The sequence below is a fragment of the Tauraco erythrolophus genome, chromosome 3, assembly GCF_009769465.1.
Source record: "Tauraco erythrolophus isolate bTauEry1 chromosome 3, bTauEry1.pri, whole genome shotgun sequence".
Classification (NCBI taxonomy): domain Eukaryota; kingdom Metazoa; phylum Chordata; class Aves; order Musophagiformes; family Musophagidae; genus Tauraco; species Tauraco erythrolophus.
Window position 1 is genome coordinate 67,246,196 of NC_141467.1, and position 26,351 is coordinate 67,272,546.

The window sequence follows — 26,351 nt, forward strand, 5'->3', positions numbered from 1 at the left end:
TACTATGCTGAGAACAAACTGATAAATCTTGTGTGGAAAACATAGGCCTTAAATATCAATGAGAGAAATTCTGTCCTCCCTCTTCATGGTTCTCTTTGACATTGAACAATAGTGATCACAAATACAGGCCATTCGTATAAAATTAAAGCACTACATAGGAATGCAAAACTAGGATATGTAGTTGTGGTGGGTGTTTTTTTTTTGTTTTCCAGAAGTAGTGTCAAGAAAGTCCATTGCTGGTAAAAAAGTGAGCATTAGTATTTGTGTAAAGCTAGATTATTGCTTTAGATTGGAAAAAGGAGCCCATTAGAACAAACTATTATGCCTGTGATGGTATTTCTTTCTGGAGATGGACTATTAAGTCGAATGGCTATTCTCAGAACCTTCAGAAGAGTGTCTGGTCAAATTTTTGGAGTGGAAATAGCCAGACATTTACTCACTGGATAAATATCGCTATATCTTACTTATGTCCCATTGCCATTAGTGTTCAGCTGTAATTAGACTCCAGATATTTTGAGGCTTTTTTCAATTTTAAAAAATGTGAAATAATTGGAAGCATTTGAATTTAACATGTTGCAAATAATAGCCATTATACTGCAAAAGTGCTTGAATGTGTTTTTTCCATGACTACTTATACAGTGTTTTCCTCTAATATTTGAGCATATGAAAATTTACTCTAGTGTTACACAAAATGGAACCTTGCCATTCTCGTAAGTCCTTATAATAATAGGTAACATTATAATAATCAAGAAGTCTTTCTCCTAGCATCTTTTTGCCCTACATTTAGTGGAGCATTGAGTTTATTTCTTCTAGTTTTCTGTGATATCAAAAGATTTTGTGAGCCTGATGTAGATCAAAAACATAATAATATATATGTGTTTATATTTGTGGGAAAGTGGAATGCTTTCTATGCCTCCCACCTACTGCATGACTTCTGCATTTGATCCAGTACTTAAGCATTCTTTTTATATTTTATACAAAGACTGTTAAAATAATCACATTCAAGTTGAAAGTCAAGCTGAATGAGTGTTACAGAATGTGTTTTTAAAGATTTGTGTGATTAGTGTGACATATATAAAAATGAACTACAGTAATGTTTGTATGAGCAATTATAAACTTAACTTCCAAGTGTTTGTGGTGGGTTGTTTTTGTTTTACTTTGAAGCATACTTTTGTTTTGACATAGGAAATGAGATTTGAAAAACAAACATGAAATTTATCCAAATCAAAAATGAAGATGACAAAACCCAGGTATGTGCTGTTACAGTCCAGGGACAGCTACAGCCCCAGCCTGAAGTTGAGTCTGCAGCATCGGTGCAGCTGTGTAGCGCTGAGTGTTTAGAAATATGCATTTGACATTGGACCATCTCTTCGATTAAACATGTGCCTGGCTGTAATCCATCGTATCTGATATCCATCGCATATTGTCGACAAGGTTTGATATTTTCCTTTGTAGAGTAACACAAACACTGTTCTTTCACTTCTGCTAATCAGTTGTCTTTTGCTAGAGAGTTTTTTTCTGGACCACTCTTTTCTGGGCATGATTATAGCACATCCAGCCTCTGAGGAGGAAGTGTCTTGTCTGAAGCAAGTCTTCCAGTGACTCTTTCTGTGCAGAAGTTGCACGAGAGTCTGCTCTTCCTCATGGTGCTCCAGAGGAAGAGACACGCTTTACAATTTGCCGAGTGTGGAAGGCGTGGGAGTAGGGTGAGAGGGTTCTGTCTCTTCTGATGGTGATTAGATCTCTCTGACTTGTAACATCACCTGTGTAAATACAATTTTGCACTGGTTAAAAGTATTTTTTTTAGTTCTGCGATTCCAGTAGCCAAACCTAGGTGAAAAGAAACCTCTCAAGTTACAGTTCCACGCAAGATGTTGTAGTTGTGTTTCAGAATAGGGAAGTGATTTTTCGATGTGGAAATAACTTGATTAATGCAGGACTGTCCTGATAGAAATGTTTAGATTGAATCTTTGATGTTATAGTCTCCAGGATTAAAAGAAAATACAGTATTTTTTAAAAGAACAAAGCTAAATGTTACTTAGATATGAGTGCTGTTCTTAATATGACTACCGAATTATGCCTGATGTTTTCTGTCTTTCCATACCTTTTAGAGAATATGGTGGTGTCTTTTTTTCTGAGTATATTTCAAGATGTGCAAAAGGGATGTCATAGGTTATCCTTCTTATATATAGTATAATCAATTATCTGTTGAAAATCTCCACTATCTTTGTGTTGTATTTTCGTCTACTTGCTGCAACGAGGAAAAGGTAACTTATTGTGATAGAAATTGTCCAGACATATTGCAAACAAGAACTTCTGTCCAAAGAGTTTTGAATCTTATTTCAAGGCAGCACAAAGCCAGTAGATGAGGTAAGCAAGTAAACATGTGGAGGGCATCTCAGAGCAACAGTAGTACGGGCATGCATTTTCAGAAGATAGGCTTGTCGCCTGCTTTGCAAGCTTAGATTTTGCTTTGTAGGAGCAGTCAGTTAGGCAGCTTGTTGTTCATCTTCAGTAGGCTCTGTGTTCTCCTGGGTTCAGATCTCAGCCTTGCTAGGTCTATCTGTTTTCAAACCTTGACACTGCAGGGCCTGCTTTTTGGGGGAATCCCGGATGACAGCCTCAGGGTTGTTCCATAAGCCTGGGCCATTTTTAGACAGAGGCAGTAACTGTACCTTCTCAGGGTTTAGGCAGAGAAATGAACCTGATAGTACCAGTGGAAAGCAGTTTGGGAACCCCAGAAGGTGACTGGAGACATGTATACCATGGGTGGCTCTGTGCTCAGTGTTAACGTTTCCCTCCCCTGGCAATTTTGCTACTCTGTGTGTCATACCTGCTTCTTCATGGTTCGTGTTGTGCTCTAAACCTGAACACTTCAAGCCTGTGCTGTTTAGGTCCAAGTGGACACCTGCGTGTCTTTTTCCCTATATGTGCCAAATCTTCAATTGTTTTTTTTTTTTTTATTTTGACAATGATGGGGGGTAGTCATTCTCAGAAGTTTCTCCTCTTTGAGTAGAAGAAGTATCTATTTTCATTCGACTTGAAATAAAGAGGTTCTCCATGAAGGCAGAGCACATTAGAAATCTGTCAGAACTTTGAAAATAATATTAAGGAAAAAAAAGGTATCATTAAAGCAGTTTGTCGTCTTGCTCGCTGATGGGGAAAGTCACACAAGTAATTTTGGCTTAACTGGTGGATGATAAAAATGCATATGGAAGCAATCACAGGTGGATTTTACTTCCAGCTAAACTGGAATTATTAATGTGTCTTCCCAGTTGAGGCTGAAGATAAATTCAGGTACACTGATATCCAACAGAAATGAAATAGTTGCAGTGTCATGTGGTAGCATGTAATAGGTGGTAATACGCAAAACGCTGGAAGATGCCCTAGAGTATTAAAAAAAGTGGCTAATATTGTTTTTTATTAGTTAACATAGTTAGCTGGCTACTTATTATAATAATATTAATCCATGCATTTATAATCACATTTTATTGTTGTATCCATGGTCTGGTGGCTTCTGCATGGTAAAATACTCCTGTAGTCTGGCAGTTAAAGAGACCAACTCTTTTAATTCTTGATTTCATTGTGGGTTTTGCTATTTTTTTTGTTTAAATGTCGAAGTTTAAGTGTAAACATAATTAAGCAAAAACTTCATCTTCCCCTCCATGAACACAGGTTAAAATAACTGCTAATAAGAAAGTCTTCCTTCTAATAGTAAACAAGGAGATTTTTATGATTTTCAGTTGCAGTTAGAAAAGCACAGAGTATGAGCATTGTCAAACCAAAGCGAACGTGACTGTGTGTTCTCAAAGGCATTTGAGACCTATCAAGTATCTGCTTGCAGATAGTCTGCAGTGGCTTTGGTCATTATTCTGACAGGATACTGTGCATCTTGTGTTACCTGTGAAAGGCAAATCAGTGTGACCTTTCCTGTGGGGGGAAAAAAAAGGATACAAGTAGCTTTAAGTCAATCAAGCAACGGCTTATATGTGAAATAACCTTTTTTCTTCTTAAAATGCTATATAAAAACTACTTGTTAGTCATATTTAAGGAGTTCTAGCCATGTTTGCAGTTTCTAAGCTCTGCAGATATAAAAGAACCCTTTGTATTTTGCTGTGGTGAAAACGAATTTCCAGAGTTTTCTATGGCAACAAATTCTGACCTTTCTAGTTCAGAAATCTCTATTGTGTTGATGCATATTAAACATTTAGTTCTATTTAAAAAGCTGATTACAACATTGATATGAAATCTTATGAGACTAAGCCAATCTCTCACAGGTAAATAAAAGGAAATTAAGATGCATATCTGAATAGATATTCATGTATTCAAAGTGCATGAATAAAACTTGTAATTAGTCTATTACCAAAAATTGTTTAGCTGCTGTACTAAAAGAACATCTCCAAGTGACATGATTTAAGTAAATTCTAACAATCAGGGAGCATCTGTTAACTTCATTGGTATTTGTTTAGTGATCAGTACTTGAGCAAATTTAGTGTTAATCTATGTAGGCAGCTAAAGCCAGGATAATTAAATGTGTGTTAGAACTTCCCTACTCTGGACTCTAGTAACTCATATTCTCCATTTCATGTCACTGTAATTGCTGGTTATTATATGAACTTCCACGTGAACAGTTTAAATATTCTTGGTCAAGATTAAAAAAATATTAAAGCAATTTTTATAATTGTTCTAATACATGGAACTTATACAGAATATTTAATAACTTTGGCCACACACTGGACAGAAGATCTTTTAAAAATACCGTATCATATTTATCTTTCTATATAACTTGAGTAAATGTAATTTTGTAATGCAATGTTAGTTGTATCCTTTTTCCACAGGAGAAGTAATATTGATTTGCCTTTTACAGACAATGCAAGAGCTACAAGTGCCTTGTTCCGAAAGCTGTCAGTGCCTGCTAATGGACACCTGATAGCTCTGAGTTTTAATTTTTGTGCTAACATGGGCTTGACTCTCTGCAGCTTCATTATGTCTGTTATCCTGTAGTTTGTGTTACATGTTAGTTGCATGCACTGGTGAAACCTGTGGAAGACATCTGAGTGGTGGTTTCCCGAGGCAAATTCAAGTTGTGGAATGACCATCAGGCCAAGGCTCTGTTGAAAATAAGGCTTCGATATCTGAATGGGATTTTGTTGTGTAAAAGTGATGCTAACTTAAAGAGGTTCCCTAATGTTCACACTTCTGTGATTGCAGTTACGGGATTTCTCAAGACCTCCTGTTTTAAAGAAGGCCAATAAAACTAAAATCATTGAGGGTGTGATCTGAGGAACAATGTGCATTTAGTTACAAGCCAAATTGCTGAAATTTCAGTGGAGTCTGGGATGTGTTAGTTGCATTGTTAGGTCCAAACACTGCATGGGTAGTAGTATGTATCTCAAACTGGTGATCCAGGAACCCTGTGTAACGAAGTAAGAACTCACCCGTCGTGATAAATGCCAAAGCACAAAGCAATGTCTGAAATATTAGCCAGGTCTAGAGTGTCAAGCTGCAGTTGAAAGCAGATGTTGTTGTGCGGTGTTTCAGAGATAACAGTTCCTTGTTTTCTCTTCAAGTGTGGATAGAAGCGAAGCAGCTTCCCACAGTGTCAAAGGACTGTGTCTATATTTTATCTAAATGCTGTTTAATACTAGCCACTAGGTTGTCAAATCATGCTCCCTCTTATGTCAGTGCCTGAATTATCTATCTACTTGTATGTCTATCTATCTCACTGTGCAGTAGCATAGGTTTAGCAGGCAGCTTATAAAGTTTCTTCCCCCTGACACAGCATAGCTTTGAGTTTAAGACAGCATTCTGTGTCGGGAGGGATGTGGATTTGAATTTCCTCAGGCTGATGATAGTCTTATGTTGGATTTAGGTTCCAGTATCCTGAATGAGAACCAGAGATTGTGTGCAGCTGGCAGATATTGGCTTTACTGTATCTGTGAGGGGTCTAATATTGGTCATTTGTTAGGCATGGTCAGAGAATAGCAACTCCATCAGACCTCTCAGGAACCTTAGGTGCCAGTCCATCTCATCTTCATCAGGTTTTGCAGGATCTGAAAGACTTATTGCTGTGAATGTTCTGTGATTTTCTTAAGAATCTCTTTTAGATCCTGCTATCTTCTCTAGCACCTGAGTTACTAATCTCCACAACTGTTTACACCCAAAGACTATGTTACATGGACAGATGATTTCATAGTGGCCTTAAAAAATCAATATTCTAAATTCTTTTTTGTGTCATTACAACATCTATAACTTTAAACATGAAATTTAAACATGGTAAAAATGTTTTGTAAATCTTTAATAATTATAATCTTTTATGCTGAACAGGTCTCTAACTAATCTATCTAAAACCAATTCCATTTGGAAACTTGAAATCCAATGTCATTATCACTTTTCTCTTCCTATAATCACTTCTCTCTTCCTGTTATCACTTTTCTCTTCCTATAACCGAGCTTGCTTGCCACAACGTTGTATGAAACAGAGAAATGGACTTTGTTCTTGTCGACCTAATGTTCATAGGTACTTCCCACCTTCAATCTCTTACAGTCCAACGTTGCCTATTCACAGTTGTTATTTTCATTATACTTCATAGCATTTTGCCCTAGGTATCACATTATATTTGCATGTGAAAGCACCACCCAAAGCCTTAATTAAGAAGGTAAAACCCTATTTAGTCAATTGCTTGGTGGATTTTTTGTGGGGTTTTTTTAGAGCACTCAGTCCACTGTAGAAGATTGAAATCTGCTGTCTTTCTAAGATACACTGATCGAGGCTTGCGTCTTGAACTTAAAATGTGATCAGAAGAGATGATCACAGAATCTCTCTTCTATTCACTTGCTCAGGGACTGTGAGATCCTGTTTTCAGCATCTGGTTCAGCCTGCAGGGCCCAGACTCACATCTCTCACCTCCTCGCAGGCAAGTGTCAGCAGGCTGTAGCGTAAGTATTGAGCTAGCTACCTTGGAAAAATAACCTTGGATTGTGGTCCCTTCCCTGTGACTGGCTCTGTTTGATCCCAAAGTTTTTGAATAAAATAGGCACGTCCCTTAGGTACATCAGATCACAAAGGTTCACTTACCATTTATATACCTGAAATATTTTCACATCAAACTGATGGTATTAATACTACAGAGATTGTCAAGATGCAATTTTAGTTTGGGGTAACTTCCATAACTCTCAGTTTAGATACTGAATTCTTTTACTGGCCCATAGTGTTCCTAGTACAATCATGCATAGCCCCCCAATCATTGAAATTATTATTTGAACTCTGGTAATAAAAACTTTTATTTTAAATGATTGAACTGAAAATTAAACAGATTCACTCACTGTCTTTGTAATAAGGCATACTCTAAGAAAAAAATATTTCCATTAGATTAAAATCATCCATTAGATTATGCTCATACTCCAGAAGTAGATTTATTATAAGGGACCTCATTAGAGAAAGTGGATATTTAAGTGGACAGAAACATTATTTCTAATTCTAAATTTATGACTAGTGTATGATTCTCGTGTCTTCGTTCAATAGGTAATTTCAAAACTGTTTGTATAGTAAAGCCACCACCTAAGTAGCATTATACAAGTGATAGGATTTGAACTTCAGTCCAAGACCTGAATTGAGTGACAGCCTCAAATGGCCCAGAAAGTCTGACTTGGTGTGCTTACTGTGACATTCCAACAAAACTGGAATTTCTAGGACTGCAAATTATGTAAATACTGGAAATCTCTGCATGTATATATATACCTACACCCATGAGAGATTACTGGCCAAAATCAATGTTTTAAAGACTTGGGTTGTGACCTTGGAGTTTATATTTTTACTTGCACTTCGAAATATTTTTCTTTATGTTAATACGTTTATGCTAAATATATTATTGCTGGTTTGGTTTTATATAGTTGTGTTGTTTCCTTCATTTGTGTGTGAGATCAGCCTCAGAAGTCTTCTTCATGCCTGCTGTAAATTATCCTGTGAATAAATGAGCATTTGGTGGCTGGCAGCACACCTACTACTCTGAAACCAATGACTAGGCAAACTTGCATGACTGACTTGAGTGAGGCATCTAGGATATGGAAACAGGTGTCCACACCTCACCCAGGAGTCCTGAGTGTGCTTTTCTTTCCTTCTGTCCTGCTGCATGGGTGACTGCCAAACAGTTCCCAGTGGGAAATTCTTCTAGTGGCACACACCGTTAGATGACTTGCAGGGACTTGACTGGATGGTCCCACTTGAAGAATTGTGGTCAATGGCTCGATGTCCAAGTGGAAACCAGTGACTAGTGGTATTCCTCAGGGGTCGGTATTGGGGCTGGTGCTGTTTAACATCTTTGCCGGTGACATGAACAATGGCATTGAGTGCACCCTCAGCAAGTTTGCTGATGACACAAAGCTGTGTGATGTGGTTGACTTGCTGGAGGGAAAGAATACCATCCAGAGGGACCTTGACAGGCTGGAGAGGTGGGCCTGTGAGAACCTCATGAAGTTCAACAAGGCCAAGCGCAAGGTCCTGTACGTGGGTCAGGGTAATGCCAAGCACAAGTACAGGCTGGGCGGAGAATGGATTGAGAGCAGCCCTGAGGAAAAGGACTTGGGGGTGTTGGTTGATGAGAAGCTCAGCGTGAACTGGTAATGTGCACTGGCAGCCCAGAAAGCCAACCGTATCTGGGGCTGCATCCAAAGAAGTGTGGCCAGCAGGTCGAGGGAGGTGATTCTGCCCCTCTACTCTGCTCTCGTGAGACCCCACCTGGAATACTGTGTTCAGCTCTGGAGTCTCCAACGCAAGAAGGACATGGAGCTGTTGGAGCGGGTCCAGAGGAGGGCCACGAAGATGATCCGAGGGCTGGAGCACCTCTGCTATGAAGACAGGCTGAAAGAGTTGGGGCTGTTCAGCCTGGAGAAGAGAAGGCTCCGGGGTGATCTTATTGCAGCCTTCCAGTACTTAAAGGGGGCCTACAGGAAAGCTGGAGAGGGACTTTTTACAAGGGCATGTAGTGATAAGACAAGGGGCAATGGCTTTAAATTGAAAGAGAGTAGATTTAGATTGGATATAAGGAAGAAATTTTTTACAGTGAGGGTGGTAAAACACTGGAACAGGTTGCCTAGAGAAGTTGTGGATGCGCTGGAACAGGTTGCCCAGAGAATCTGTGGATGCCCCATCCCTGGAGGTGATCAAGGCCAGGTTGGATGAGGCTTTGGGCAACCTGGTGTAGTGGAGGGTTTCCCTGTCCATGGCAGAGGGGTTGGAACTAGGGGATCTTTGAGGTCCCTTCCAACCCTAACCATTCTATGATTCTATGACTTCTTCTGGAAATTGCTGTTCGGAAAAGCTCTGCTCCCCTCTGAAGTTCTGCCTCAGATGCCATGGTTTTGCATGCGGCTAGGAGCTTTTGAAATAGAAGTGTGAAAAAGAGCTTGTAGAAAAAATATTTTCAACAATTTTTAACATTAACTGTTGACATGTAATGTCATATTGTCATTTTTTTCTTCACTCCAATACTGCTGTCCACAGGGGATGTTGTCCGAGTACAGTATCAGGCCTTCTATTGTGATTACCCACAACCAGTTTTTGTTATACAGTTAGCAGAGTTTTGACAGGCTTTTAAAAGGATGAAATATGAAGTGAAGAAAAATTAAATTTTTCATTTGGAATGTAAATATTTCATGCATATGAAGAACTATTTTGTTACCTATAAGCGACAGAAATTTGACTGGCTTACATGGACAATTCATGTAGTATGTGCGTTTCTAACTTCTAAGATACATCACAGCCTGTAATATCAAATTTATGTTAATGTAGTTTTCAGGAAATAAATGTACTTTACAAACAGAAGGAATTAATGCTTTTATGTGTTAGGTAGAGTTTGCATTGCATATTATGAATACATGAATGAGCATATGAATTACCATTTACCTCAGTTGTCCAGTCATTACAATGATAATGAATGTATTCTCTTGAATATATGCAAAACAGTGGAAAACCTTTTTCACTCTTTTTTGCATATGTACCCATAATAATAATTAAACATCTTGACTATATTAAGTATTTCCAGCTATGCACGTTTTGCCCCTATATGTATATATTTTTTCTCCATGAGACAAGAAATCCTATTGTAATAAGGGATTTAAGTTATTGTATTTAAGCTCTGTTTTTGAGTTATCTATTTCAGATTTCTTTGAAATGTTTCACTGACCATTTTCTGAGTTAGCCTGATATTTTCAGTATTAGTAAAATTCAATACTCTGAAATTCAGGAGTGCTGAAGCTCTTGGTGTTACAAAACAGTCTTTACTTGCACTGTGAATTTGTTTGGGGTGTGACTGAGCCCTAAGCTTTTTCAAAGTTGCCTTTTTCTCTTCCAATTGCTTGTGCTCTTATCAGCTTTTTGGCAGCTGACCTAAACTAGAAGTTCATGGGAGCAGTTGAAGGCAGTGACTTTCTAGTGCGAGCATATTAGATTCATGCTGCCACTAGGTACTTCATGGGTATCTACAAAAATGTGGTCGTTTTATTCACTTGCATATGCTTTATGTGTACAATCGTCAGCAGAGTAGTAGCAAGCCATGTGAAACGAGGGAGAGGAGAGCACAGCACCAGGCTATCAGACTTGTGGCTTTGAAGAGTTTACTGTAAAAATTGATTTGTCAGTGCTTTCTTTGAGGCCACGCCACTGTTGGTGGAACGAACCCCAGCGCACACCTTGTAGCTATCAGGGCAGTGAAGAAGGGAGAGGGATGGGGGATTGTTGCTTTCGCACTTACAGCTGGGACAGTTCTTTGCCACTTGTAACATGGTTTCAGGCAATGGGTGGGATGGGTGTGCGCCTTGTGCATTAGTTCATGTAGGACTAGGGCTTACACCAGCTTTACACTAAATCATCACTTGTTGCCCAACTCCAGATTTAGGTCCTTCTGTCTTCTGCTGGAAAAATTAAGAGTAACTGTGTTGAAATCTGGGATTTTCAGTAGTGAGAAAATGGGACTCTTAATTCCTAGACCAAATTTATCAATGTCATACTTCTGATATTGTGCTTTTAGATATGATAATGTGATTGTAACTGGGGAAAAAAAAAAACACCAAAGTGTAAAATCATGTCTTGCATAGTAATTTTCTTTGAGCACTGACAAATAGTTTAATTCCCCTAAACTGTGAGAATAAGGACTATAAAAAAGCATGAGAAGTGATAAATGTGCAACATGTATATCAGATAATTTTTTCTTCTGATAATATATCAGTAGTACATCTAATCTATGATCTCATTCAGAAACGTGCATTTACATTTTTTAACTTTACTGCAATAAGTGATCTGGGGGGGGAAGAAAGAAAAGCACACGACAGGTGTGGTTTGTTGCTGCACGCATTTTGAAAATGTGTGTTGTCTAAGTTTTCTGTGGAATGCAATTGAAAGGATTTCCATCAATCTTCAAAACATTTGCATAGTTAGATTCTAAAAAAGACCTAATGTTTTTTTGGATACACTCCTGGAAGGAAGGAAATGCTTGCGATTCTTCAGTCACAGAGCAGTCATCTAATTTATCAAGGCATTTTAAACATGCACCTGGCTTTATAATTATTTACTTCTCATGCATAAATATCTAAGCTTAAATCCTTTGCTGAGTTAATCCCTTAATAACAATTGTTGTGTTGTTTTTTTTTTTTCATGCACAGCCTTCTCTTTCTGATTGCCAATTATAAGCCCTTAATAACCATTACTATAGTGGGGCTGTACTGGGTCTGGCTGGGATGGAGTTGACTTTCTTCATAGCAGGCCCACATGGTGCTGTGTTTCAGATTTGTGCCTAAAACATTGTTGATAACACACCAATCTTTTAGCTGTTGCTCAGCTGTGCTTGCACAGGCTCCAGGGCTTCTCTGTTCCTCACTCTGCCCACCAGTGAGCTGGCTGGGGGTGGGCAAGAGGCTGGGAGGGGACAAAGCTGTGACCCAACCTGAACAAAGAGATATTCCTTAGCATATAATGCCATGCTCGGCAGTAAAAGCTGAAGGCTAAATTTTCTGAAGCAGCCATTGCCTGGGGACTCGCTGGGCAGTAGGAGGTGGTAAGTGATTGCTTTGGCATCAGCTGGGCTTTTTTTGTTTCTTTTCTCTTTGCTTGTTAGACTGTCTTTATCTTGACCCATGAGTTTTTCTTGGTTTTGCTCTCCCCATTCTCTCCCCGTCCCACTGTGAGTGGGAGTGAGTGAGTGGCTGGTAGGTGCTTAGCTGCTGGCTGAGGTCAACCCACCAGAGGTAGCCACAAAAATATCTACTGCTTTAGTTCCTGGTATTATCCTCCCTCAGAAAAAAAGTTTGTGCCAAGTAGGTAGAAGCTAAGTCAGTGAAGTTTATACTGGAAAGATGATGTGATGCAATTTTTTTGACAGTTGCAGTAATAAATGATTGAACACAGACGAACAAGTGGCTTCACCTTAGACTTTGAAATTGGAATAAGCTCACTTTGGCTGATCAGAGAAAGATCAGCTCTAGCCTGTTGAGTTAGCTTTTAGGAAAGGCAGTGATGTGCGTTTAGTGTTGGTTTATGGCTGTAATTTAAGGAAATCAGTCCAGGTTGTAATAGTCTTTCCTAGCCTTTATCTGTGAGTATTCGTTTTGATGTGAATCCTACAGATCTTTCCGAAAACGAGTAGTTTTCATTTTCTCTTGGTTGAACTGTGAAGTGCCTCGCCTTCAGGGTAGAATTTCCTCTAGTTAATAGAGTGGGTGGAAACTGAGGAAGATTTCTGAATTACGCTTCAGGGAAACCTTGCAGTGTTTCTGACATAACATGAACTACCCTCATTTGATAAATCTTTGCTGAGTTCAGATAATGATATGGTAGGCATAATTCCACAAGCGTGAGATTGGTATGCAGAGATGCAGGACTGCTGAGAGAAGTGTAAGCTATCATAGAAAGTCTTCGTGATTTGAAAACCGTGGGAGAAAATGCGACAACTGTTGACGTTTGACATATCTGAGAGCATGTCTTTAACCTTTTGTTCTTTTACTGAGGAGTAGTTAATGTTTTAGAGTAACCTAGTACCAGTGATCTCCCTTTTGACAGCATTCTTGTCTGAAATGATTGAATGGGAGAAAAGCGATCTTTTCATAATAAAGCCAAAAAAGCAAAGGTGTTTGAGGCTATTTTGTGAACTTGGAAGTGGTATGATACATTTAGGACAATGATATTTAGAATATCAAGAATAAAATAAGAGGGAAAAAAACCCTCAGAAGATAGATAAGTGAAAAATACAGCAGTCAGTGAAACTTCAGAATTGTCCACCAGACCTCATCTATGCAAAGGGTTTTCATTTCTGGATCACTAAGATCAATGATGCGTATTTTAGCAGCTGCTACATCCATGAGTTGCATTTATATCAGGTAGGGCTGGTTCATCCAACTCAGGGAACTGTTTACATGATTTGCAAAGGGTTTATAGTGGGAAGAATGTGTTGTTTCCATTCTGCTCTCCAGAGTCACCCTAAACATATGGTTAGTAACATAGCCCCCAAAATCAGTCTTCTGTTATTGAATTGGTACAGATATTTAATAGATGGACATTTAAGGAGGACCGATAGCTATTCAATGATGCTTGTTTTCAGACTCTCTCTTATTATTCTCACTATATGATTTCGTTTGCGCAATAAAATCAGGGCCACCATATCATCTTTGCACTTTCTCTCCATTTGTATGCCCAAGGTAATTTCTTTGTGGGGTGTGTGCCATTCTGTGTACTGCACTTGTGTGACAGTCAATTTAGCTGCACAGTTAGCTGAAATGGTGGGAATGAGTAGTCTTGAGGCTTTGAACAAAGAAAGAGTTGGTTGAAAGTTTTTTAGTCAATTCCAGGTAAAAGTCTGAGTATTTTCACAGATAAGCTGTATAGGACTACGAATGCTATAGAGGTTTGCTCTCAACTGTTTTTCTACGTTGGTTAGTTTGAAATGACTAGCGTGGTGCAGGCATGTGAATTGTGTTTATGTGGAGATTTGCTTTGTGTTTGTATTTTATTTCATAGTGAGACATGGTGATAATTTCATGAATGATTAAAGTATGTGGAAGTCCATTTTGATTATAGTCTACAATGTGATATTCTTCTTTTAATTCTGAATTCCTGGAGAAGATTTAAAGCCCAGCTGTTTTGTGAAAGAAGGATGCTAGTATTTTCCCTTTATTTCCATAGAAAATAATCCTTTGTGGCAAAAGCAGTGACGTTTACCTTTCTGTTCTCATTGAAGAATTGCAGACCTATTTTTTAGCTAGTAAGAATACTGTTGAAATATAATTTAATTTTTTTTTTTTTTTAAATTTGCGTGCTTTATCACTGCAGAAATCAGAAAGGAATTCTAAAGAAAAAATTGCGGCAATCACTAATAAGCTTATTAAACTTACTTTCCTTCCGCAGGTTTTCACTCAATTTTATATCTTCTTGGTTCACTTACAGTCTGTATGGAGAGATTAGAAAACCTGAATTTCATAGAATCATAGAATCATAGAATGGTTAGGGCTGGAAGGGACCTTCAAAGGTCATCTAGTCCAACCCCCCTGCAAGGAACAGGGACATCTCCAACTAGATCAGGTTGCTCAAGGCCTCGTCCAACCTGGCCTTGAACGTCTCCAGGGATGGAGCATCCACCACCTCTCTGGGCAACCTGTTCAGATGTCTGAATTTAGATGTCTGCTTGTCTTCTAAGTGTCTGAGCTCCATTGTAGTCAATGGATATATAGCGAATACAGTCAGTGGAGCCTGGAGAGCAATTCTTATCCTAAGCAGATAAGAATTACATACACTGGCTAGTCAGCTGGGAGCTCTCGAGGCTCCCTTGGCTTCTTCATTGGCAAGATCACCATTGACATCGGTGTGAAGACTGCTGTGTTTGATCATCTTAATTTGGAACTACATCCCATCAAAACCTTGTAGTTTAAGTTAAGCCACCTAGTGTCTTTGGTCAGAAGAGAGAGACAGACATCTTTTGAGGGCAATTTACTCCACCTACTTTAAACGTCTAATTTAAACCATGAAATGAGAGCATAATACAGCCAAAATCTGTGCACGCTCTGCCATAGTCTGTATAAATGTATACAGTTAAAAACAAAATCTGTGGTTGTTGTGTAGTTACAGTTATCTATTGCAGGGCAAGATAGAATGTCGCTTAATTAACTTAATAACCTGATAGGTACATTCAGACATAACTAATTAGAGCTTTCTTGTAATTAGGCCTATGATTAATAGACTGTGAAGACTGTTTCATTTGTATTAAATGCGTGGACAGTCACCAGGAAATTAAAATTTGAGCCTGCATCGAATAACTAACAGAGGACCTCAGGATAGCACAATAGTGAAAGATTATTCTCTTTATAAAAAAAAAAAAAATAGTTAATTAATCATAGTTTAGACCTGTGGTCTTTTTAAGATCTTTTTCAGCCTTATCGATATATACATGAATATATCTCTTGGAAACATCTTCAGATCAATTTTTGCAAGTTTCTTTTAAAACAGTCTGTCTTACGTAGTTTAATAAAACTAGAGAATGTGAAAGCACATGGAGATACCATCATAGAAGAAAGTAGAAATAACTGGTTTCATTTCTAGTTTGCACAGTGCAAGGTAAAATCTTTGGAGAGGTTAACTGTGAGTTTTTCTGTAGTTTGTATCACCTTTCTGCCCATTCTTTCTCACTCTGGTCAGGGCATAATGTAATTTGGGGCAATACAGTGGGGAAGCAGCAGAAACGAATGTATGCACCCTAGTGCTTTCGTCTGTAGCAATCATGGAAATTCCCTTTCACTCCTTTTCTGTGCTGCAATGTCTCTTGTGGGTGCAGGGGGAATTAATAGCTACTAACATCTGAACAGGCGTCTTCACTTGTTACACAACTGGAAGGAAGAGAATGAGGGGAGCCCCACTGACAGAAAAGAGAAAAGGACACAGAGCGAAAGGAAGACATAGCAGTGGAAAGAAGATAGGAAGAGAGAGATACGAGTAGCGAACAACTCATCTGGCAGCATGGAGATCAAATCTGCCATGACTTCTTATTTGCCATTATAAGGCATACTGTGCACTGAAGAACATGTTATAAAAGTAGACAAAACTTTCTATTTTTCTTATTTGAATTAGGTGAAATTGGGAAGAAGTAGAAAACGTAGAAATTTAGGCTAGGAAGGCAAAAAGTATAGTTAATATTTATGAGACATGTAAGTGTCTTACGTTTCTGTTTTCATGCCTATTTCCCAACTTATCTGAGTTTTTCATCAGGAAACGAATCTCAGTTTCAATGATCTTGTGCCAGTTTTATTCTGCTGTTAGTGCAGAGGCGGCTTCATTGGGACTAGTTGGTCTTTTTTCTTTTCTTTTTCGTGTGAAACCTTGCCTACTTAGCACATTGTGAGTCAGATCAGACTGCTGCTAACCAAAAAGGAATTTTATTTTTGTAACTTGTTGTACACTTTAGTTTTTCTCATTTAATACCTTCACTTTGTCATCTTTTTTTGAAACATTTCGAACATGTAAGTGTATACTTAGAGTACTATGTAGTGTGTTCTTCTTGCCATCTATTAAGATGTCATCTGAGCAACAGATGGGGGCATCAAATAAACTTTGGATAATTTAATCAGAAGTTTAAGATTGTTAATCTTTTACTAGGGAATGGTGATGAGAATACCTCTAATAGGCATTCCTAATCTGTAATGTCGTTTCACCTTCAGTGAAGTCTACGTTTTTACTTTAAAAGTAAGCTGAGTGATCACTAAGTACAGTTACTACCTGTGTGAAGTTTTTTGCTTTTTTATTGATTTTTGGGTTGGGCTTTTTTTCTTTTTTTCTCTTCCCCCTCTACCCCATGACATAGCCAAGCAACCAAACATAAACAGATAACATATTTCCTTGTAACGCCAATTTGCTGGGAATGACAGGAGTCTCAAAGGAAACACGAGCTTGAAAAGCACCGGTTGGGGGCTGAACGGATGGAGTTAGGTCCCTCAGTGGACTGGGTGGCAGAATTTGGTAGGAGGACAAAGGCAGTGAGGATCATGGAGCTGTGATCCTCCTTCTGGGATCTCTGACAGTGTGTGTGACAGGAGAGTATGGAAGGGCATAACACCTCCTGCATGTGAATGTGTATTTACACAGAGCATATATCTTGAAGCTATTATCATGGCTAATGTTATCAGTGGTTGGGATAGAGGTGTTCTTTGCAAATTTCGCAGAATTCAGGAACCCTGCTGCAGTAAGTTGGAGACAACTTCCTCACCTTGCTTGAAGCAGCTTGAGAAGCTAAGAGCTTCTTCACTCTCCTTTTGCAATGTAATACTCGTAGTAAAGAGTTATGTCCTCCTTAGATGGCAGGGTTCATAACCTTTGCATTGACTTAAAGTTGTATTTACCTTTAATGACATCTCTGAAAGTGCTTGAGGCAAATCAGTTTGAGGCTTATTACATAAACAAGAAGTATTTTTTTTGGAAGTGCATACTATCAGTTTATGAGGATTTCAGCAATGTTTCCTTTTGCTTTAGGAATTTACAGGATTGGTATAACTCATTTGTTATTCCAGATAGATAAAAAAGCTTATATCAATAGTTCTTTTGTGTATCCTAATTGCTGTCACAGAATATTCTCTGGGACAGATCTCTGTATCACTCAGGCCTTATTATTAATATGTTAACAGTAGATAAATAAGTGGTCCTTTTGAATAGGAACTAATTTCACATCACCTCAGATAGCACTTTTATTTTCTGCTTTGTGCAATTATGTGCTTTAGTTTTATTGCTGTGTCTCAGAATAAGGTAAAGAATCCTATACTTAGGTTAATTTTATTAGGACTGTTTCTGTTAATTAAAGACCATTTCTTCCTGTGACAAACAAGTCAGTGATGGCAATAATGAAGTAGCATTTGCCTTACATTGACGTGTAGGCATTTAAAAAATTTTCCTCTCCATATTGTCTTTTTAAATGCTACATTAATGTTGTAAGGTATTATTAATAGATTGTCACCCATGCATGTCTTTAAAAAATTAGTAGTATCAACACATGTATCTCAGTTCTTATTGTCTTGTTTTTCTAAATCTAAGAAAAAAAATATTTTCAAACCATGATTCAGAGAAAATATTTAAGTTACAAGTCAGCTATTACAGATTGACCCTTTTCCTTTGTTAACAGAATCCTTTGCAGTGGAATTCCTATTGCTGTTGTGGTCCATTACAAGCACAAGATTACATCTTTCCACTTGTAACTAATTCTGCATTTTGGCAGGGGAAAAAAGAGAAAAATTTGCTGTTAGAGTGTTGCCAAGCAACGAAAATATGAATTACTCTGATTTCTGGATTTTTCTTGTATTATGTATATCAGAGGATTTCTCCTATGTTGGTGAGAGACAGACTCGATGAAGTTACACTGTATATATACCTTTACCATTTCTAAGATTAGTAAGTAGCTTAATTTCTTCCTGTGAAGTTCCATTTCAAAATCAAAGACACTTTTTTTTTTGTTTCCTGTAGATAATTATCACAGATGATCATGTCTTTAGAAGACATGAGATTGGGCAAATTTTCTCTTTTTTGTTTTCTGAAGTTAAATTTCTCTTTCTGAAATGGAAAGCTTGTTTCTGTCCCATTTTCACTTATACCTAATTGTTTACACCACTACTTGAATAAAAAGAACAGGAAGCCTTGGACTGGACAAAGATAACTTGCTGTGTCTTAAAAATCCTGCATGCTGTTACTCGTGTTTAGTGTTATTTGCTATAGTCCCTCTTAAATATCTTCTTCCAACACAACTAACTGATGGTAATACAAAGTCACTACGAGTATTTAAAAAATTACTCATTAAATGAAGATGTGTGGAAAAGATGAAGCAGAGATAGACTTAAGTGTGCAGAAGTTATGATAAGATTTATGCTTAGGGATAGATGAAGAGAGAATAAATACTCTTAATAACTTAGCCAGTTTTTTCTCCTCGTTTTGTTGTACATTCCCATGATTTTTACTTTCATGGAGCTTTTTTGTTTGGCAGTGTCAGCCACAGATTTCCTGTGGAACTATATGGATTTCAGGATCACCTCCCACATGAGTCACTGATTTCCTCTCAGGGCACATAACCAGCATGGAGCTACAGGTTCTTTCTGGATTCCTAATCTGTGTTTTCTGTGTAGGGAGCCAGGAAGAACCACAGCAGCAGTGTGGAGAGTGCTTCTCTTTCTGCAGCCCTGCAAGGCCAGGGTGTACAACAGCAACTAGATAGTATCAATGCACGGCACAGGAGATGGTTTCCTGTTGATGTTGGTTTCGTATCCATGTCTGCAACAGTGTAATAAAATATTTACTCACATCTATACAATAATATTTTGGAGGACTTGCTTTAAAAAAATGTCTGCCTGTTTGATCAGGCCTTGGAGTTCCTGGATATGAATTCATATTCTAACCAGATCATTGTTCTGTGTCTGGGTGAGATCAAAAATGCACCAACCCTACCAATACATCAATTTCCAATGAGAAGAAGCTTGGATGTATGGGTCAGAGAAGAGCTACTCACCGCTCTGAAAAGGTGCTTGTTCTGAATGGTTAAATGAACAGGATTCAGATTGTTTGGGGTAAATTTGAGTAGGTAGTGGGGGTTGGGTTATTTAATGTAAATTCCAGCGGATATATGACCGTTTAGACTAAGAGCACTTCAGACATGAACACTTCATAGGGCCAAACTTGTAGGTGTTTCCAGCTGTTTTCTTAAAAGTTGAAACAGACTTTTCCCTTATAAGTGCTCGTGTACCTTTGGTAAGTGCAAGATTAGTTTAGGTGCAATATCCCACTAATTCTTTGCTTTATTTTAATTTTCTAAAGGAGTTGATGACCAAGCTGATAACAGAGACACCTGACCAGCCAATCCCATTTCTTATTGATCATCTTCAGTCCAAACAAGGGAACCGCGGTCAGCTTCAGAGAACATTGTCTGGCTCTGCTGCCCTTTGGGCAGAGAGTGAAACATCAGGTATGTTCTGTATGCTGGAAAGGGCTACTCTCCAATATAATCTTTCCATGCTTTTGTCTGTGATTTCCTGGATGCACGATAAATGCTGTTTGTCCAGGAGATACTGAATTTAATATACATCGTTTCTATCAGCTCACTGTGTACATGTCATGTGAGTATGGGTCAGAGTTACAGAGTGGAAACAATCCCAGTCTCAGTGAGAAAGAAGGTGCATATAAAGATCCCTTGATTCCCCTGCTATCCTCTTTGCTTTCCCTTTCTCTTTGTTTTGTTTTCCTTTTCCCTCCCATCCTTTATTTGTGCCTGAGATTAGGCTCTACTGAGGTATTTTCTTTAATAATACACATTTTTAACAACCCATCGTTCTAACACTTAATGAGAAGACGCTATTACTGCTTTATGAACTCCAGTGTGAATAATTTATGATTAAATTCTTCAGAAGCATAAAAAAAAATCTGAAATAATATCTACTCTGATTCTGAAGTAGAAACTTTAGCTTTGATATTCTGGTACAAGCTAGTATTGTATTTAAAAATTGACTGGTGATCTGTATTAGACAATCATAGATCTCAAATAGTTGCTGAGAGTGAAAGTATTAGTTGCCAGACAAATCAACTTTTTATTTATATCACATGTAAAGTTTTAAGCATAAGCAGTCAAACATGTAAGAGAATAAATGGAGGTTAAGGACTTTTTCATAACAAAAAATAAGATGTTACATTTTTAATGAAAAACATATTAATGAATTTCTAAATTTTGATGTTTAGGAAATGAAAGAAATTTAACAGAAGTCAGGAATAGAACAAAATGAACTGACTTTTTTTGACTGATAGGTCTTGATTTTTCTGGATTAATTGTTTATTAAGTCTTTGAAAAATGACCCTACAAATGTTATAACTGCCTGATTCGATTCTTTTAACAGAAAATAAAGGAACGAGGAGAGATTTTAGAAGTTATGATAAACCTTGGCAGGTAAATGCAAAAAAGCCTAAAAAGTCAAAGAGCGACCTTGCCGTGTCCAACATTTCTCCACCGTCACCGGAGTCCAAGTCATGTAAGAAAGGTTCACTACTTTATTAATTCGTGCATACTTCTAAACTCACAGTATGTTTTTCTGCTTAATTAAGATTAAAATGGAAAGCAAACTATGTGCAGTTGAAATGGCTAGATATATATGTTAGAAGAGTTTGATTCTTGCTTTACTTTCACTGAATTATGAATATTTAATAATACCCTATGTTGTCACCTATAGACAGAATAGAATTCTAGATAGATAGATAAATAAATAGAAGAATATCTGGGTGTCATGCACAATTTTATGTTCAGATACCGATTATGGTTTGATGTTTTAATTTGTATTGCCATTTTGCATGTGTAAAATCTGTTCTGTTGATATTGGTTCTAATAAGAGATTTTTTTTCAGTGAATCAGGCAATGCAAAACTATGAATTATGAACAGATACTGTTCAAGATGTGGTGGCAGTGTCTGCATAGCAGGTGTACTGCTGTGAGAGTTGCTGAAAGAATCTAAGTGTACACTGAAAGAAAAGGCGGAATAGAAATAGAGTGACTGGAGAGAATATTGTCAATGACCTGTAAAATAGTAGTAGTAAAAATAAAGGCAGCAAGCCTTAACGAAATATAGTACTTCCTGTGTAGTGGCTATTGAAGAAATTTAATTTTTAAGCTTGATTTTTAATGGAATTTTTACACAAATAAATATATCTACAATATACATATTATATGTATAGGTACACACACACACAAGTATGTATAAAAGATTTGTTCTCCAAAATAAATTGCAAAATTATATTCTCTTCTGTTGACTATCATAGGTTTTTGAAATATTTATAATAACGAAATCTTTTTAATAACTCAGAGTGTGATTAGGTGGACCAGATAAGACCAGAGATATATAGTATGCTGCAATAGAAGGCTTGCTGTCTTTCCTCTAAAAGCAAGACAGGGAAGTCTAGACTTGAATGGAGTCAAAGAAAAATCTCCCAGTGGCCTCAGCAGGCCAAAACATAGTACAGCAATGTGTAAAGTAAATTATGATAGACTTACGCAATAGAGACACTGTGCTTTTGGGTAGTTAACAGTCTGGTATGGTTATGAAACCTTTTTTGTTGAGAATAAATAACTGTAACAAGTAAAAAAATAGCTGTACAATTAGCTGTGTCCCATTGCACAGCTTTTCTCAGGACTATATAGTCCCAGGAAGATTTATAGATTATTTTAATTCACTTTCAAGAGTAAATAGGGATATTCAGAGAAGTGGTCATAGTCACTCATAATCTAACAGTCTTTGCTGGATGACAGCAATACGTGGAGATACACTTAGAAACAGTGGCCAAGGGTATTGTGAGCTATTTCTGTCATCGTGCTGTCGTCTTCTCCTCCCTTTCAGTGCTTGCACTTCAGACTCTTTGATACGAATCAAGTAACTTCCATGCCATCTCCTAACGATCTGAAGTTCTCAGTCTTTATCTCAAGTAGGGGTGTGACATCCCGTCATTCCCTTAATTTGTGTGCCTACTACAAGTTTCATGCTTGTTGATCCTTAGGTTGTCCCAGGAGAGAGACAAAGAGGAGGCTGGGCACTCTGAAGTAGCAGGTCACATGTCAAACAAGGAGATAATTTATACGTCCGTAATATAAGGCTGGACTCAAGGATCTGTCCTTGTGGACTGAAGGGCATCTAATAATGCTCTTCAATTGATAAGGCTTGCTCTCAAGCTTCCCAGGTCTCTAAGTGTAGCAGGAGAGTTTGTGGGAGTGCAGCTCTACCTATAACAGAGAAAGATAGAACTAGGGTGTGCTTAAGGCAATTGGACATACATAAATATGTGTCACTATATGGGATTTATTCTGAGCGTGCTGAGAGGAGATCAATGTCATTGCAAAGCCATTCTATCATCACCGAAAGGTCGTGATGATTGTGGTAGGTTCCTGATGGCTAGAAAAAGGCAAACATCACATCAGTTTTGAGGAAGGACAACAAGGAGACTTTGAGGACTACAAGCTGATCAGCCTAATCTTACTCTCTGGGAAGGGTATTAAGCAGATTTTCCTAGAAGGTGTTCCTAGCCACAGTAAGGAGGAAAATGTGATTTGGAACAGCAAGCATGGATTTATGAGATCATGCATACCTGATCAGATCAACATGATTGCCCTCTTAGATGAAACAACTGCCCCTGTAATCAAACAGTGGATGTTTAATACCTTGCCTTTAGCAAAACCTCTGTCAGTCTCCCATAGTATCCTGATAACTCAATTGGTGAGATACGGACTGGATAAGTGGACAAGAAGATATGTGGAAAGTTGGCTCAACTGTTGGGTTCAAGAGGTTGTGACTGGCAATGCAAAGTCCAGTTGGAAAGCCTGTCACTAGTGGCATGCTTAAGGGACGGGTACTGAGACTAATACCATGTAAAAATCTTTCTTAACATCCTGGACGATGAGGCTGAATGTTCTCTTAGCAGGTTTGCAGGTGAGACCAAATTGTGAGAAGTGGTTGGTATTCTGGATATCAGGGCTACTGTTCAGAGGGACCTCAACAAGTTTAAGGAATGGGCTGAGAGGAACCTCATGAAGTTCAACACAGGCAAATGCAAAATCCTGTATCTTGAATGGAACAACCCTAAGCATTAGTATGAACTGGGATCTGACTGGCTAGAAAGTAGCTTGGCAGAAAAATACCTGGGGTGCTGATGGATGAGAACTTGAATATGAACCAGCTGTGGCTGTGTGTTCTTGCAGCTCTGAAAGTGAGCTGCATACTAGGCTACATTAGCAAAAGCTAAGTGTTTAAGCCAGCAGTGTTTATTTTACACTTTTGAGATAGCATCTGGAGTGTGTCATGATAGGCAATGGTTTACTGGAGCAAGTCCAGTGGAGGTCAACCGAGATTGTGAGAGGCTAGGGCACGTGATGGACAAGGAAAAGCTGAAGGAAATTGCTTTGTTCATCCTGAAGAAATGCAAGCTGGGGAGAGATTTCATTGTCACCATCAACCATCACTCGAGGGTGGTAGAGAAGACATAGCTAGATCCTTCTTGAAGGTGTGTGGTGGTGAAAGGACAAGAGGCAACAAAAGGCAGGGGCAGTCAACCACTGGAACAGGCTGTCCAGAGAGGTTGTGGAATCTCCATTCTGGGAGATACTCAAAGCTCAAGTAGGTAGTCTGAGCAACCTTCCCTCAATGGACCAGTTTTGAGCCACAGGTTGGACTAGAAGACTTTCAGAGGTCCTTTTCAGCCTAATTATCCTTCAATTCCATGCTTTTCTGTTTACGACCTTTCCTATTTTTTTCTCCATATTGCTGTTTTAAACCTTGATTCCTCCTATTATTTTCATGACTTTCCCCTGCAAATATTTGTCTCTGCAACTTTTTGAAAATACCTTGTGTGTTTGAACTACATTTTTTTAAATTGCTATCACGGAGTCTGGTTTCAGCCATGTATTTTTTTGCCATATCTTGCTTCTCTTATTTTCTGCCAACGACCAAGTTAATACTGACTTTTTTTGGCTTTTGTTTGCTGGGTTTATGCCAAAACCAGTGGCCCTTCAACTGTATGCCCCTTCAACCACTCAGATCAGCAAAAAGCAATCATGTTCAGAAGCCATTTATTACTCTGTCCAGATATGCCCAGCATATTCCATTTATTTTGCGCTTTCGACTTGTATCTCAAAATATTTTTCGTTGTCATTGTACGTTTTTTCCAAAACCTCTCCAAAGAGGTAGTAAAGACTCATCTGAGAAACAGAACATTTTGGACCTGCTGAGACCTAAAATTTGTATGCAAAACAAACAAACAAATCCCCATGTCCAACAACCTAAAAAACTCCCCAAAACTACCAAAACAAACCCAAAACTTACTGGAGTCCATCAGCTGTAATACGTTCTGTCACAGAGCTTTTGTCTTATGATCATTTTGTTCAAATGATTCTGAACTTGTAAGTTTATTCAGAACTGAGAAATGTCATTTTATAGGAATTTTTGGAAACATTAGGAGAATTTGTTTAATTAGGAAATATTTTTTTCCTTCAGCAGAGCTGATGTTGACTGCAGTGTGCCTATTATTCCTGCATGGATATCTCTTCCTTATGCATTCAACTTTTTTACTGGAAAGATTGCTTCAGTCCCTCCTCCTACCTGTTATGATCTCAGTCACACCTGAAACAAACAGGCAAACAGGAAACCCTGGTATCTAAGGGATCTGATCACTTGTTTGGTGTGTGCAAAAACATAATTAAGCAGAAGCTGCTGCTGCTGTCTAGCAAGAGAAGAGGCTTGAAGCTAGGGCTCCTGGTGTGTGTGTGTTTGTGTATATATAAATATATTCAATGAAATATTTAGATGATCACATTCTGTATTTGAAGAAGAACAAATATGGAAGTTTCTAAATACTTTGTGAAACAGACTTTGTGCTTCCCAGAAAGCTACTTTTAGGCAAAGTATGTTGATCTATTCACCACCTACATATTAAATCAGATTGTAGATCATCATTTCACTCTGCTTCAGTTCACCATTCTCACGATATGCCATTTACAATTACAATGTTGCATACTTCTGATTGCCCTTGGTCAGTCCAGGACTGTAGGCGTTTGTTTTCTCAGCCTTTCAATATCCAAGTACTGCGTAAACCAGTTTGACTGTAGTATCAAAGAACTCTATTCTGAATACTGTTGTGAGATTGAAATACATGAGTAATTTTACAGGCAATAATAACACACGTATTTTTGTTCTTTGCCATGTGAGATGGTCATAGAATGTATTAACGAAATGTAGGATTTAATGAGCAACTGGTCTGATTCTGTCTGCAAATCATGTCTTGAGAAGACATGTATAGGTGTATAAAACCAGTACTGATCTTGTACCATCATCCAGTAGATAATAAAGGTCTACTGATTGTGACAGAACTCATAACAGATCTGTGAATGAATCTAGCGAGCATTTGTTGGGAGAGGAGCACCACCAGAAAATCAGGAATACTAGAAAGCATGTCTTTGCAGGCTTCTAAGATGAGATGAGGAAGCCTCAGCTCTATAAAGGGAAATCCTAAATATTTATATACAAGCGCTATTATGTAGGTGAAATTAATCTTCTGAATTACAGGGAAATAATTTCAAGAGAAAGTGTTACATAAGTCTCTGAAATAACAGAAATGAGGTTGAAGCAGGTAATCTTATAACGTATTTAAAATTACTGATATGATGATTTTGAGGAATAAGTGAGTATGATAAAGAGGAAGGTCAGAATATTATGAAATTATCTTACTAAGTGTGCAGCTTCACATGCGTGGAAATGATGTATGATGGATTTCATACGTACTAAAGAAGATCGTGTATTTCAAAAGATCTCAAGGAAGAGTCATATGGT

At 38.0% G+C, this 26,351-nt stretch overlaps 1 protein-coding gene across 1 annotated transcript in view; it reads left to right on the forward strand.

Moving 5' to 3' along the window:
• Positions 1-1,208: 1,208 nt before the first annotated feature.
• C3H8orf34 (chromosome 3 C8orf34 homolog) overlaps positions 1,209-26,351 on the forward strand; it is a 157,701-nt gene continuing 132,558 nt past the window's right edge. Inside the window, exons 1-4 of the mRNA XM_086609319.1 lie at positions 1,209-1,250; positions 19,134-19,268; positions 19,819-19,966; positions 20,889-21,020. Of these exons, the coding sequence (XP_086465445.1) occupies positions 1,209-1,250; positions 19,134-19,268; positions 19,819-19,966; positions 20,889-21,020 (457 nt within the window). The remainder of the gene's footprint in view (positions 1,251-19,133; positions 19,269-19,818; positions 19,967-20,888; positions 21,021-26,351) is intronic.